The 14,655-nt window shown below is 39.1% G+C and overlaps 1 protein-coding gene across 1 annotated transcript in view; it reads right to left on the minus strand.

Moving 5' to 3' along the window:
• Positions 1 to 13,700, minus strand: part of septin12 (septin 12) — an 81,908-nt gene extending 68,208 nt beyond the window's left edge. Inside the window, exon 1 of the mRNA XM_075454927.1 lies at positions 13,424 to 13,700. Within this exon, the coding sequence (XP_075311042.1) occupies positions 13,424 to 13,478 (55 nt within the window). The 5' untranslated portion in view covers positions 13,479 to 13,700. The remainder of the gene's footprint in view (positions 1 to 13,423) is intronic.
• Between the last annotated feature and the right edge of the window lie 955 nt (positions 13,701 to 14,655).

The raw sequence follows: 14,655 nt of genomic DNA on the forward strand, positions 1-14,655 counted from the left end.
ATCCATTACAGATATATTGGCCAATATCTGGTTTTAATTTGGTCAATTTGGTTTTACCAGTGATGGTTGGTTTGTTCTATCTTTTTAAAGATCTATTATTTCTAATGCCTCTCTGACTTTTAGGCCAAATCACATTTAAATGGCTCTGTTATGCTGTTGTTAGAATTAAGTCTGACCCAAGCATGTATTTGTCATGCCACATACCAGGGGCTAGGAAACTGATCGAGCTCCAGCAACCCATGTTGTGGAAACTACTTGCATTGCTTCAACTAATTAAGTAATTATTCTTTGACAGCATGGACCAGTGAAATGGTAAAAACTGGGAGGACAGGAGGTCCGACCTGCCCCACGGACACATAATGGGGATGGTGAGCCTGGGCTTGCTTCACCCACTACCACAGCCATACCTTACCCCCCACCACCAGCACATGCCATAAAGTTTTCGGGGCTAAATAACATTTACACACTTTAACATTTTGAATTTCTGCACACAATTAAGTCTCCACACAAGAAAAACCTTCATCCAACTGAGCAAAACATCACATTAAATTAAACTTATCCTAACCTTAGGAGACTCTAACCTAATATCAACAATTTCAATGACGGGGACCCAGTGACTGTGTAAATTGATTTATTTCACTAAAAGTAAGTAAGCGTACATGCACGCATTCCCACCCACACACACACACATTAAAACAACTTCCACTTACTAAAAGCACATCTGGAAGACACATTCCAAGCCGCCATTTGCAATGTTGTAATACTGAAAATAACACACTGTCAGGACTCATAACTGTCCAAAGACACATACAAGCAAAAAAAAGAGCATTTACATCACTGCATTTCAGATGTCTGTCCTCATAAGCACCTGTTGCCTGAAAATTTTTACACAAAAGTGGGGGTCTTACAAAGCGTGCGTGAAATGTTAAACTGCCACCGTTTCATGGCTTTCTTTTAGAAGTAAAGAACAGAAAAGCAGTTAGAGACATGTATAAACGTAGCCAATTATCCCTGCTGGTATCTACCTCTAAGAATTACTGCATTTGTGTTTTTCTTTTCTTCTTTCCCAGAACACATATCCTTGGTGTTTTTGTGTTCATTTGACTCTCTATATTTTCTTCTAACAATCCGATTTGTCGAGGCAGAAGGCCACCCTTCCAGTGTCTGGTCAAGGTTTCTTTGCGTTAAAGTGGAGTTTTTCTTCTGCATTGACGCCCGTTGCTCAGAATGTTCAGAATAGAAGATTGAATCGAAGAGAATATTTTATGCCATCTGCTGGTGTCCTTTGCGTGGCTGAATTGGCATTTCATAAATACTCTTGTACTGAACTGGACGGGTCAACATGGTACATTTGGCAAATCCAAGCTCCTAAATAGATATGGCAAGGCAGTTAACTTTACGAATTTCCAAAAAAGATGGATTTAAATTGTTTAAAATTCCAAGAGGGTTCACAGCCTGTTGTCGAGAGCAGAAGAAGATTGTGGATCCAGACCAGAAAAAGAGGACAGTGAGGTCCCAAGAGTCAAAAAGCAGTGAATGCAAATAATCCACTCATAAGATTTAGCTCTAAGAAAGTACACAAAGAACACAAATCAGGATTCACCTGCATGCAGTTTTTCCTGTATATGTATCAGGCACTGCAAGACTCACTGGGACGTGCAACTAATAAGTGGTAAGCTAGGACCACACTGTTTACATCAATAGATGTGTCATCATGGGATTCTGGAAAAGTCACAATACTTTTTATATGAACTATTTCCCATGCTGTGAATATTAAAGCAGCCTTCTATATATTTATTTGTGTGCATTCTCTTGATCATCTTCAAATCTTAACTGGAACCAGCACAAGAGCACACATGACAAGTTTGATCACCTCTCTACTGGTTACCAGATAATCTTAGAATTAAATCTAAGGTTTTGGTTATAACATTTAGGACTCATGCAAGGCATTGACCAAGCCCCCCCAATATATCCCTGAACTGTTAAAGCCATACGTATCAACTGGAACTCCCAGGTCATGTAATCAGAGATTATTAGCTGTTCCCCACACCCCACTTAAAGCTCAGGGGGGATTCTTCCTTTCAAGCAGTTGCTCCACAGCTATGGAATGCACTTCCCTTGTTTTTACATTGTAATGACTGTTTTGATTACTTTCAAAAGAAATTGAAGACTTTTGGCAAGCTTTTAGTAAGAAAGGGTGTTATGTCTTCAACTGTGTTTTATTGACTTTTATTTCCTATTTGGCATGTACTGTGAATCACTTTGTAATTTTTTTATCTATAGATCAACTTTACTACTTACTTTACTTATCAACCTCCAAAATCCTTATTTGAGCAGCTTCAATTTTCTTCAAATGAACAGAAGACAGACTGACTGATCTGTCCTTAGGCTGCCATGCTCCACTGCTTTAATGCAGGCTGGAATGTCAGATGGGGGTAAACTGCGTTTTTGATAGAGTACCATTTGTCATGAGAAAAAACAACAAGCATTCATTGTGTGTTTGAGTGTGTGTGTGTGTTTTAGAGTGTGATGAGGGGGTGGTCACTGGGTCAGCAAGTCATGGGACCCTCTCTGATCTTTACAGGGAGCATACTGGACTGCAGTGCCAGTATGAGACAGGGTCGACAGGGGCACCTCTCAGTCCTCTCTGATCTCCTCTAATCTCCCATGTCACTATTTTGGATTTTAATGGGGTCCTGGGGTGATTATGCAACAATATTCAATGTGACTGCAGACACATTTAAAATTATGCACATAAAAATGGGGGGAAAAAGGACTCTGGTAATAGCGAAAGAGAGTCAACAGCAAGACCATCAAGAGGACAGACCCAAACTGGGTAATACTTCCAGATCTGAGGTGAACGTAAGCCTGCAACAGATTACAGATATATCTCACAAAGTAGACCCGAGTGTTTTAGCTTGCCTTACTACTAGTATTATCATAGAGCTTGACAAAACTTCTGCACTTTGCAACATGCAGTAACAATAATCATATATTCATTACATTTTGACCCCAGTGGACAAGATACTGGTAGTTATCAAATCCTGATTTCATCGCATGTGTATTATCAGAACGATTGGATTTTTTTTTCTTTAATATCACGATTATTGTCAGTACTGTTAGATCGTAACACCCCTACTTCTAACTAGGTGTAGAGCTGTCACCTGCTGTATGCACCAGAATAACACCGAAGCTGTTTGATTTTTAATCTAAGTGAGGAAACAGAACATTCACAGTATGCATCATCTGGTCAACATTTAAATGTGAATTAAGCACCATCAGATCCAGTCATCACTAAAGTATGTATCATGCAAGACGGTCTCCAAAACAAAATAAGGGTTAAAGCTGTCATGTTGATTAGGTTAACGACAAAATGACCGAATAATGAGGCACACGTGTGGGGTTATGTATCTTGCTCAAGGACACTTTCATATCATATTGTACCGGCAACCTTCCCGACTGCTAGACAACAAATGAAAATCCTGACCAACAGGATTTCTAACTGTTTGAATAAAACATTTCACCTTCAGACATACCAGCAGCTTTCTTTGAGAAGCACACTTAAGTTAATCATTTCCTTCTCCAGCAGTCAAATCACCTTTCATTCTCTTTAGCAGCTAAAAAGTTAAAAGTTAACATATCTCCTTCAAGCTTTTTTTAAGATGAGTTTTATGAACGGATGATGACTGACGTCTAATTGGGCTGTGTTGTACAGACCACCCCTTCATCCTGTCATGTGATTTTCTTTGTTGACTTTGCTGCATTTCTTTTGGGCGTTTTATAAACGTGGGTGTTTTTTTTTTTTGGAATAATAAATAATTGTTTGCAGTATTTATCCAACTATCAATAGTGCATAAACATTAATATCATGCTAGAGTTCATTAGTTCTGGGGTTCAAAGCTGGGTTTCAATTAATTCATTTACCAAAATGGCTTGATTACTGAGTCTAAATGCCCTATATTGGACATTTGATGGCAAAATAATTAAAATTTTTATTTTACATTGAATTATAATGATCGTAAAAAAGAAAAAAAAAAAAAGAGGAACAATGGCAACACAAAAATCAGCCAAAACACAAAGTTGCATGTAAGGGCTTGCTATTATTGTACTTAAACTGTTGTTTGCCAGGACTTATAAAACAGTACAACTCCTGTTTGCTAATCAGTCTTTACACGGTCTTTTGCTGTGGGGAAATACAGGCTATATGTATTGCCCTGTACCTGTTCAAAGGAAAATAAGTCCTCAGACTTGTTTAAAGTGTCAGATGTACCAGATGAGACGAAGTTGAAGATATAGAATGTGTTCAAAAACTCAACTAATTTGTTTCGAGGCTCAGAATGTTGAAGAATGAAAGAAGTTCAACTTTTGTCACTGTCTTTTGAACTGTCCCTGCAGGGCTGCAAGACATGACAAATCACAGCAACAAAGTGCAAGGAATTTCCATTCTGACATTCCTTCTTTCTCCAACTGTCTTCACACTAAAGAGTCAAATATTTGCTCATCATTTTCTTTATTTTTGTTCTTATTAGTCAATTGGTCCCTAATCTATACCCAGTGTCATATGTTTTCAAAGAGAGCAAAGAAGTTTAGTTAACAGAATGGACAGCAGTTCTAACGTGATGGATTATAGAAATTTTAAACGGTGATTCCAGAGATACAGATGCAAAAGGAAGCATGCTCGTTAACAGCACTGCAAGCAGAAATACATTGTCTGTGAATGTGAAAGCTTGATCACATGACAGTGAGAGCCCTTTTCTCACGACCAGTTCAAAGCAGGACTCTGGCCGGTATGGACAAAGCTGTGTAAGTGAGAGCATGAACAGCACAACATCCCACTCCAGACAGCATCATTGGTGTCAGGCCTCTAATTCCAAAACACCAGCATGCTTTCTGAAAGCACACATTGATATGCTGCTATCAGAGGTGGGTGGTAACGAGTTACATTTACTCCGTTACATTTACTTGAGTATGTTTTTGAAAAAAAATGTACTTCGAGGAGTAGTTTTAAATCACTATACTTTTTACTTTTACTTGAGTAGATTTGTGCAGAAGAAACTGTCCTCTTACTCCGCTACATTAGGCTACAATGAGCTCGTTACTTCTCTTCTTACCTCTTTGGTATTCTACACGTCATTGTTTTTATCCCACCGCGTACGCCTCATTTTAATTTTAGTTTTATTTTGACAGAGAGAGAGAGACTTCCGCCAAAGGCTCTACCACCTGACTGTGTTTCACCAATCAAACGTAGCCATGCAGTCTCATCGCGTCACCATACTCAATCTCAGCGGCGGGACGGGTTAGTTTCACAGTTTACAGTTGTAGCAAAGAAAAAAAAAAATAGATGAAAAATGTCAGAATCAACGGTCGGAAATGAAGAAACAGACAAGGCCTCATACTGAAAGCATGTTTACCTTACAAAGAGTGAGAAACAGCAGCTACATTATGTGTCTTCTGTGTCAACCAAAACAAACGCACATTTCAGCAGAAACTCAACATCTAACTTGAGGAAACGTGGAGCAGTAAGTTTCCTAAATTCGTTTTTTTTTTCCCATGGATAGGTGAATGTTTGTTTTTTAGGTTACATATGTTTTAAACATTCCCTAAGTCTCTTTTATTTTTTATTGAAGTTCTTGAATTTACCTGGATTATTTTAATGTAAACTATTTTGTAATTAATTGATTAATTTTAATTTATTTTATCTCTAATTTGCCTAAAGATGATTATTTAGTATTTTTGTCTGTCTGGTTGAATGCTTGTGTTAACAAATAAATCAGATGTTCCTCAACATTTACTCAGTACTTGAGTAGTTTTTCACCAAGCACTTTTTTTACTCTTACTCTAGTAATCATTTGGATGACTACTTTTTATCTTTACTTGAGTCATATCATTCTGAAGTAACAGTACTTTTACTTGAGTACAATTTTTGGCTACTCTACCCACCGCTGGCTGCTATACCACTTCTATATCAGTATGGATGACCAAAGCAAAGCCAGCACAGCTTAACAAAGTTTCTTTTAATGTCAATTTCACATAAGGTGCCAGTGATCTTTCTTGCACCCCTGCGAATGCAACACAGAGTTGCTGTAACAGTCTGCATCCCTGAAGGTTCCAATAATAACTTATGTGTGAAGGTCCAAAAGTTTATGCATCCACCCACTAACCAACCCACCCACTCACCCAACAGTAGGTTTTCTATTTGTTGTTTCTTTCTGTTTAACAGGGTTAAACACACTTAAATAAGTAGATAAAATCCTTTCCCATTGCAAGCTGTACCATGTTTACCTGTTTATACTCAACATTGTTGACCTAGTAAATAGCATCCTGCAACAAAATTGATGTCCCAGTACTTGGAGTACCAAACACTTTGGTTTAATTTCAGGCTGCCATGCACAGGGTACATGTGCGTAGTGTGCGTAGAGCTGGAGTGAATAGTATACAAGCAAATCCTAAAAGCATCTGCACAATCCCTTAAACCCCAAGAAGGTACAACTGCAGAAAACGTTGCAAAAAAATTAAACACCATTAAAATTTAAAGCAGACAAACTCTTGTTCAACTCCTTTTATTGATAGTTCTGCAATGTAACAGTGTCGTTTTCTCAGTAGTGACCCCTACTGTTAAGAATGAAATCTGCTTCAAGTCCAGCGCATTAACCGATTATTGCACAAAGTTGACATCAATTTGCTCGTGCAATGACAAATGCATCAAGCATGATTACAAATACAGAGTACTCACAGAACTTAAGGTTATATCCAATTAATACCGCGGGGATTTACAGGATATAACCCGATAACCTGTATTCTGGAGGTTGTGTTCCCAGAGGACTATAAGCTCAACTCTGTTCTCAAGTGAGTTGATAAAGCCATTGGCAACTCCATGCAACTGTGTGGACAAGGGCTATAAAAGGAACACAAAATTAAATCTTTACAGACAAACAGAGCCATTGATCTGGTTGAGGCTAGTCAGAGCAGAGGAACCATAGCATGCCGAATTGATTTTCATTTCTCTGATGAGCATCTGTAGCAACTGTCTTTGGGTGTACATGATGAGATTAATTTGATTATAGCTATAGTTGGATTATGCTCCTTATTTGAGCAAGGGCAATTATCCAAGCATATATGGCGATAAATGAATCGAATCATTGGCATAAAGCATGTCATACCTCGGTAAGATAGGTGGCGCTGTAACCCATTTCAACTATTGCTAATAGAGCCACTTCCGGTTGACCTTTTTACCAGCAACAACAACAACAAACTCAGGCATTTGAGAAAGATGGCGAACGAAAAGCAAGATGAAGCTACGTCGGTTATTATGGTTAAGGCAGAAACGTGATGCACAACGGCGCATTCTCCATCGCGTTGTTTCTTTCTTTCCAACGGCAGCGACAACAACAGTAATATCGTCTCCTTTGACTTCCGGGTCACGACCCCGTAAAAAATCTCGAGCATGCGCAGAACGCAAAGTCCAATTCACCACGTGCTTCACCGTCTACAAGCAGGTTTAGTGTGACTATCAACCAAGTTATCTCGGGGTCTTAATCCGACTGCGAGTAATCCAATCCGGTCCAATTATTAGTCAAACTAAGGTGTATACATGAACTTAATAACTCACTCTTATTGTAATTTAGCCATTAATCCGATTATTTCAGTGTCATGTAACCCCACTGATTGTAATGCTACAGATCAGAGCAAACCAGATCAGCCATGCATGCTGCTCTTCAGCATTGAAAAAAAAAAAAAAGGTTTCCACCTATAAAGCAGACCAAAAAACTGTTGCTACTGTTGTGGAAAGGCACAAGAGAATTCTGGAGATGATGGTACACGATCAGAAACAAAATCACATTTCCAGTACTAATGCTCCATTTTTCACACCAGATAGTTCAAATCAGGGCTGAAAAAAACTATACTTTTTTTTTTTTTTTTTTCCCACACAAACCAAGATCTGTATCTTGGTTCGTATAAACTGAATGCAATAAATGAGTTACATATTGTGATTTCACATTAAATTGCTCCCATGCTAAATCACTTAAAAGAGGGATAATTCTTTAACTGCGGAACATTTAAACAGTATGCTGTAATAAATCTAGCCCTCAGGACTTACAATTTTTCCATTTACCTGAAAGGAACTAGATTTATGAATAAGGATCATTACACCTCAGGCATGGCAAATTAGCTGCAAAATTTGGTCCATGTACCTATTCTGTCTTGCTTGCTATTAAACATTAGCCCTGAGGGAGAGGAGTAAAGGACTGTAGATGCCTAAGTCTTGTCATAACCTGTTTCATCTTGGAAAGAGTTTAAAGGACTTTCACACTGCAGGATTATATTTTACAGTTATTACTTTTCATGGGAAGCACAGACATATATAACCTGAACTAATAATAAAGATACAGTTTTCCCAAAGCTGGACAATGTGCCTTGCACCAGAGCCCAAGGCCTTGACCAGACCTCCAAACTACCCAGAATTTAATCTAATCAACAATCTATGGGATGCGCAGGAACAAGCCTGTTCAATAGAGCCCCCATCCTGCAATCCACCAGAGCCAAAAGATCCACCCACCAATATCCAACTGTCAGGCATCACAAAGGGATACAGCAAAAACTTTGCGGCTTCTTGATGGGTCAGAGCTGCTTAGTTGGGACCAACGTTTGGGACCGACATTATATCCGGCGGGTGGTTTTAATGTTGTGACTGATTGGTGTATACAACAAATTATACAGAAAAGTAAGCTTGCAGACATTTCCTCACCGAGACCCCTCAAGCCAAAAGTGTTGTTGCATTAAAGCTATTCGTTGCTCTGTTCTTACTCTGAGATGTTTTTCCCTCAAGAAACTTAAGCCCCTTTCAGACATGCAATTCTTTCCATTAATTGGGTGGCAAATTGTTGTCATGTCTAAATGACCCTCTGGTGCTTTTCCTTAGCATTTTGCAACGACATTCTGAATGGGTTGGACAGATCAATATTTACACATCATTGTAAACACGGCACAAGACTGAATGAACTACTGTGGGAGTTGGGCAGATTGCACGATTAAATAAATGAATAGGTGTTTCCTATCACATGACTTTCCTTAATGAATTGCCTGTTGCATCATTTTTTCTTCGCATTTGCATTAAACATACGAGAGAAACATCTGATTAAAGGCATTTATTCTACGGATCATCTCAGTCTGACCACATACAAGCAATATTTTCAAATTCTCACACCACCAGGCTTTTAATATAATGCAGTGTGCTTGCTAGGCCAGTGCGACCAATTTTTATTATTTTAATTGCAAAACAACATGTTATTATGAGACACTGTAACTCAAAAAGTGCTTGTGCAAAAAGGTTTGGGGGATGTTGCAGCTGCTCTTACTGCATCCCTGCATTTCTGAAGCAGTGAAGAAGACTGATGTTAATATGACCAACGTTCAAGTGATGGAATACAGTAGCTTTATTACAAGGATTGAGGTTTGGGGTTAAGGATATCAGGCTCTTTCCAAAACAGCTGGCTCAGTAATATTGCACAGAAAAGATGTCTGAAAATCCCTGTGTGTGTTCAAATTTTTAAACAAGCTGAATAAGGATGATTAAGTACCGTAGGATTGATCTATACAAATAACTAGAGGCCTTTTCACACATTCCTTTCAAGCCAGGACTGATGCGCCTTCATTGTGCATCGGTGTCATGCGTGAAGGTGCAGAGGCGGCCTGAAGGGTCACAGATGATCTGCTGGCTCATATAGGAACGTAGTAACAGAGGTGAAATGGGCTATGTTTGTGAGGGCAAGCTGGCACCGCAGTACACATCACTCTAACCAACAACACTGTTGTCATTCAGCTGACTGTGTAAAAGTACACACTGATACTGATTACCAAGCAGAATTACCAAGGACGATAGAAACCAGTAAAGAGTAACAATGGGTTAATCTTCTTTACTGTGTCAATAAAGATCATCAAGATGAAATTACTGCCTTTTTTCATTGATGATTTCATACTATTTCTCTGCTCCCTCCTTTCTACTGAACATTAAAGTAAAAAGAAAAAAAAAGTAAACCCGAAACTAGATTTCATCTGGAATGGTAATAATCTGAGGCTTAAACTTAATTAACTCCACCTTCCATTTGACAGTGATGGAGTGAAAGCCTCCAACTGCGCTCAGTGTGAGCCTGCCTGCACAGGTGATTTGGTTGAAATGGAAAACTACTGCCCATCACAGCTGCAACATCATCTTTTTTATTCTGATGCACTCGGTAACCTAATTAAAATATCTAAATGAATCTGTTAAAAATACAATAAATGTCTGGCAATAAAGCCAGAGCTCTAACAGGTATTCTCTCTATATATACATATTTCAAGCCTCACTCTAGCCTGGCTGACGCGTCCACAATCTCGATGAGATGGTGGTCTGGGAACTAGGTGTGCGTTTTCTCGTATTTGAGGCGTGGTTTACGAATGCCTAGAGCCGTTTATTGGGCGCTACGAATGTCTATTAAATGACGTCAGGTTCTTCCCATGCTGCTTTGCGCGCGATTCATAGCCAATTGTATCACTTATACCAGATGACGACAGAAATTCGACGAGGAAGAAGAAAAAAATGGAAAATAAAAGTAAACTTGCGCTCTAAGCTACTTAAATTGACAACAAAGTAGGCCTATATGCTATATTCTACATTAATTTTTATGTTGTAGAGTTGTGAATTTATTTTAATAATGGAGAAATTGAGCAGCCTTGCTTTGTTGTCTACAGTAGTAGATCAACCCTCATCTTACTTTGAAGCTCCCAGAAGTGACGTCGACGCAGCTTTAGCTGCAGAGAAGCTATCAGGCTTGTGTTGATAATAATAAACTCCTGGACTATGTACAAACTTCAAAATGCATCGTTTTGTGGGTACAGACCATATTTGTACTACTGTAGAAGTTTGGTGTCATGACATGTGATTTTAGTGTGGTCATTTTGGAGATACTGCCAGGGTCCGTTAGCGCTTGTACTAAGCTATTCGGGATAACTCAGTAACTCAGCTGATGTTCAGCCAATATCGGAAAAACTTCGGGTGGGCTACTTGGCTGGATGTCACGGTTCAAATGACCCTAGGGTGAATCTACTCCGAAACACTTTCTAAGGCTGCATTGAACGATAATGTTGTGCCCGCTGTCATGTTGGATTAACACTGTACAAGCTTCGGTGTAGCGCATAGACGTCGTCATCGTCTTGCTGCCCCCCCCCGTTCTGTGATTGGTTCCCAAACTCTGGCAAAAATAAGGGCGGTGGTTTCCAGGCTGACTTTGCAGTGAGAATGAAATCGAGCGCAAAGCAGCATGGGAATTCCCAGGCTAGCCTCACTCCAGTCCAGGACAACATTTATCTCAAGTAGTCACACAGGATTCGAAAGTCCAAAAGGACATTATTATTATTATTATTATTATTAAAGCGATACTCCGGAGTAGATTCAACCTGGGGTCATTTGAACCATGATATCCAGCCAAGTAGCCCACCCGCAGTTTTTTCGATCTTGGCTGAACATCAGCTGAGTTACTGAGTTATCCCGAATAGCTTCGTACAAGGGTTAATGGATCCTGGCAGTATCTCCAAAATTACCACACTAAAATCACATGCCATGACACCAAACTTCTACAGTAGTACAAATATGGTCTGTACTCACAAAACGATGCATTTGGAAGTTTGAAAATAGTCCAGGAGTTTATTATTATCAACACAAGCCTCATAGCTTCTCTGCTGCTAAAGCTGCGTCGACGTCACTTCTGGGAGCTGGGAGCTTCAAAGTAAGATGAGGGTTGATCTACTACTGTAGACAACAAAGCAAGGCTGCTCAATTTCTCCATTGATAAAATAATTTCACAACTCTACAACATAAAAAATCATAAAAAAACATGTAGAATATAGCATATACTTTGTTGTCTACAGTAGTAGATCAACCCTCATCTTACTTTGAAGCTCCCAGCTCCCAGAAGTGACGTCGACGCAGCTTTAGCAGCAGAAAAGCTATCAGGCTTGTGTTGATAATAATTAACTCCTGGACTATTTTCAAACTTCCAAATGCATCGTTTTGTGAGTACAGACCATATTTGTACTACTGTAGAAGTTTGGTGTCATGGCATGTGATTTTAGTGTGGTAATTTTGGAGATACTGCCAGGATCCATTAACCCTTGTACGAAACTATTCGGGATAACTCAGTAACTCAGCTGATGTTCAGCCAATATCGAAAAAACTGCGGGTGGGTTACTTGGCTGGATATAACGGTTCAAATGACCCCAGGTTGAATCTACTCCGGAGTATCGCTTTAAATGTACTGAAAGCACTTATTTCACTAATTAAAAGTAAGGAAACACATATTATTACACAATGCTCACTTCATAACCCACATCTGTCTTACAGTGATTTACAGGCCAGTCATGTATTTATTCTGTCTGTGTGATTTAATTACAAAGTAAAAGGATCGTGAGCAAACGCTCAAAGACTGCTTTAGTCATTTGACTGTCAATGAGGTTGTCAAAAGTAGGTCAGTGTGGTATAAAAGGCTACTTTTTCCTCCCAACAAATAAATATATTCAAGTAAAATTTTCTCAATTTCTCTTTTTCCACACACATGGATTATATATAGATATATATATCTATAGAGAGAGAGAGTAAGAGAGAAAGATTACATACACAGGGCCTATAAACATGCAAAAATAACAGTCTTGACCAAATGGAGCCAATGTTTCTGAGTGGCTTTAACTTTTCACCCAAAGCCAGGTCAGAAACAACCAGCAGGAAACAGACACTCTGTCTCTGAGGCACAGCCAGCTCATTCAAAGAGCTGAATTTACTGCCTCTGAAAGATACTATTCCCCCCATTACCACCACCACAGACACACACACACACAAACTCACGCACGGACGGAGACGCGCACGCACGCACACACACTTGAGCGCTTATTTAATATCTGATTATTGTAACTATACTGTAAGCAGACAATAACATTGTCAAACAGTTCCCATGAATGCCACATTGCTGATGATGGAGGGAATGTAATCTATAGTCCCAACTTGCTCAACAGTGTAGATAATAGTTCTACATTTTGAATGGACAGTCACAAACTAAATCACTGTTAACATAGCTGACTGTGTGGTCTATAAATGTCCATCACATTTCCACAGAGCGCAAGTTGATGCAAAATTACAAAGTACAACATTGGACTTACTACATGAAAACTGAGAAATATTTACTTTTTTTATGTTCAAAGCTATCATCTTTTTAAATTAAACTGCACTTTTTTGGTTGGGATTTCTTTCTGATGATCTGCTGTTAATTCCGCTGCCTTTATGCATTCTTCCTCTCAGAGAAGGGAAAACCGTTTGGAGCTGCAAACCCAAATTTGGTTTTATAACTTGCCAACCCACAGCCTCAAGAAGAGTAATTCAATATTACCACCCACATACCTTCAAAATCTGATAAAATCCCTGCGAGGTGGTCATTCACTGGAAGGTCCGACATCCTGTCTTAATTGCTGAGAGCTCCTTTATGACGCTCCAAGTCAGATAAGAAAGAAATTAACTCTAAAGAAAGCGTCTAGGCTGGTGACTTTCGAAAATCTAACTAAGCTGATGTTTACAGGCCGATAACTGGCTGAACTAAGTTCTGCCTTCTGTGTGTGTTCTGTCTGTTCTAACGAAATCCGGGACCGTCTGTGGTTCAGCGTGGCGGCGGCCCATCCCCCCTGCTCAGGCTGCAGCCTCGAGGGACAAGGGGCGAGGAGATTGGGCGGACAGCTGGAGGGCGGAGCCGAACGCAACACCTGGAAAAAAGTCCTCAGTCAATACCCCTTCATCCCCCACCCCCTCACCTTTTCTGATGTAGGTCTCCAACAGTTTACACACTCTAACAAAGACTCTTTACAGTCTAAATTTCAGGTTTAGGGTCCATTCGAAGCCCAGGCTGGTACATGGAAAATTTTCTCCTTCAGTTGTATTGTCATATTGAGATTTACTGAACAAAAGGCCAACTGTTTCCTTTTCTGACAGAGAACATAGGGATTGATGAGAAGTCTCAACAAAAGATGGCGGCCTACATCCAAATTAATTAATTGAATTACCATTCAATACTAGTTGAATAACACAATTTTAACAAAAAAAACACATAACATTGTATTAAAATCATTGTATATTTGATGGGGAAAATCTAGTGAAATTATCACTTTAAAGGGGGACATGGAAAAATGATTTTTGTCTGTGTTTGAGAGTTTGGGTGTCTGACAAAAACTGACAACCCAGGCTTTTTCTTTTGGACCCTCCTTATCTGAAATTGTTATGTTCATGGTGTTGCCATTACAGTAAAGGCTCTTCCATGCTTTGTTTTCTCATGTATGAGAGGTTTATGCTCACAGCAGCTGTAAAGCTGAAACAATTTTGGAGAGACACAATTTTGCTGTGTATCAATTTATTACGTTACGATGATTTACCTTACATTTTTATCCAAAGACACTGAGAAATGAGGAGTGAAGATTACTTTATTTATTTATTTGAATAGGGACAATGCACATTAATGAACATCAGTATAAAAAAAAATGTAAATATGCCGGATTATAGCTACAAAGCTAGTTTTCATCCGTAGTCCCAAGGCAGGCAAATACACAAGAAAGAAAATACATAAGAAAGAAATTATAATATACAAT

Source organism: Odontesthes bonariensis, chromosome 21 (genome assembly GCF_027942865.1).
Source record: "Odontesthes bonariensis isolate fOdoBon6 chromosome 21, fOdoBon6.hap1, whole genome shotgun sequence".
In the NCBI taxonomy this organism is placed as follows: Eukaryota; Metazoa; Chordata; class Actinopteri; order Atheriniformes; family Atherinopsidae; genus Odontesthes; species Odontesthes bonariensis.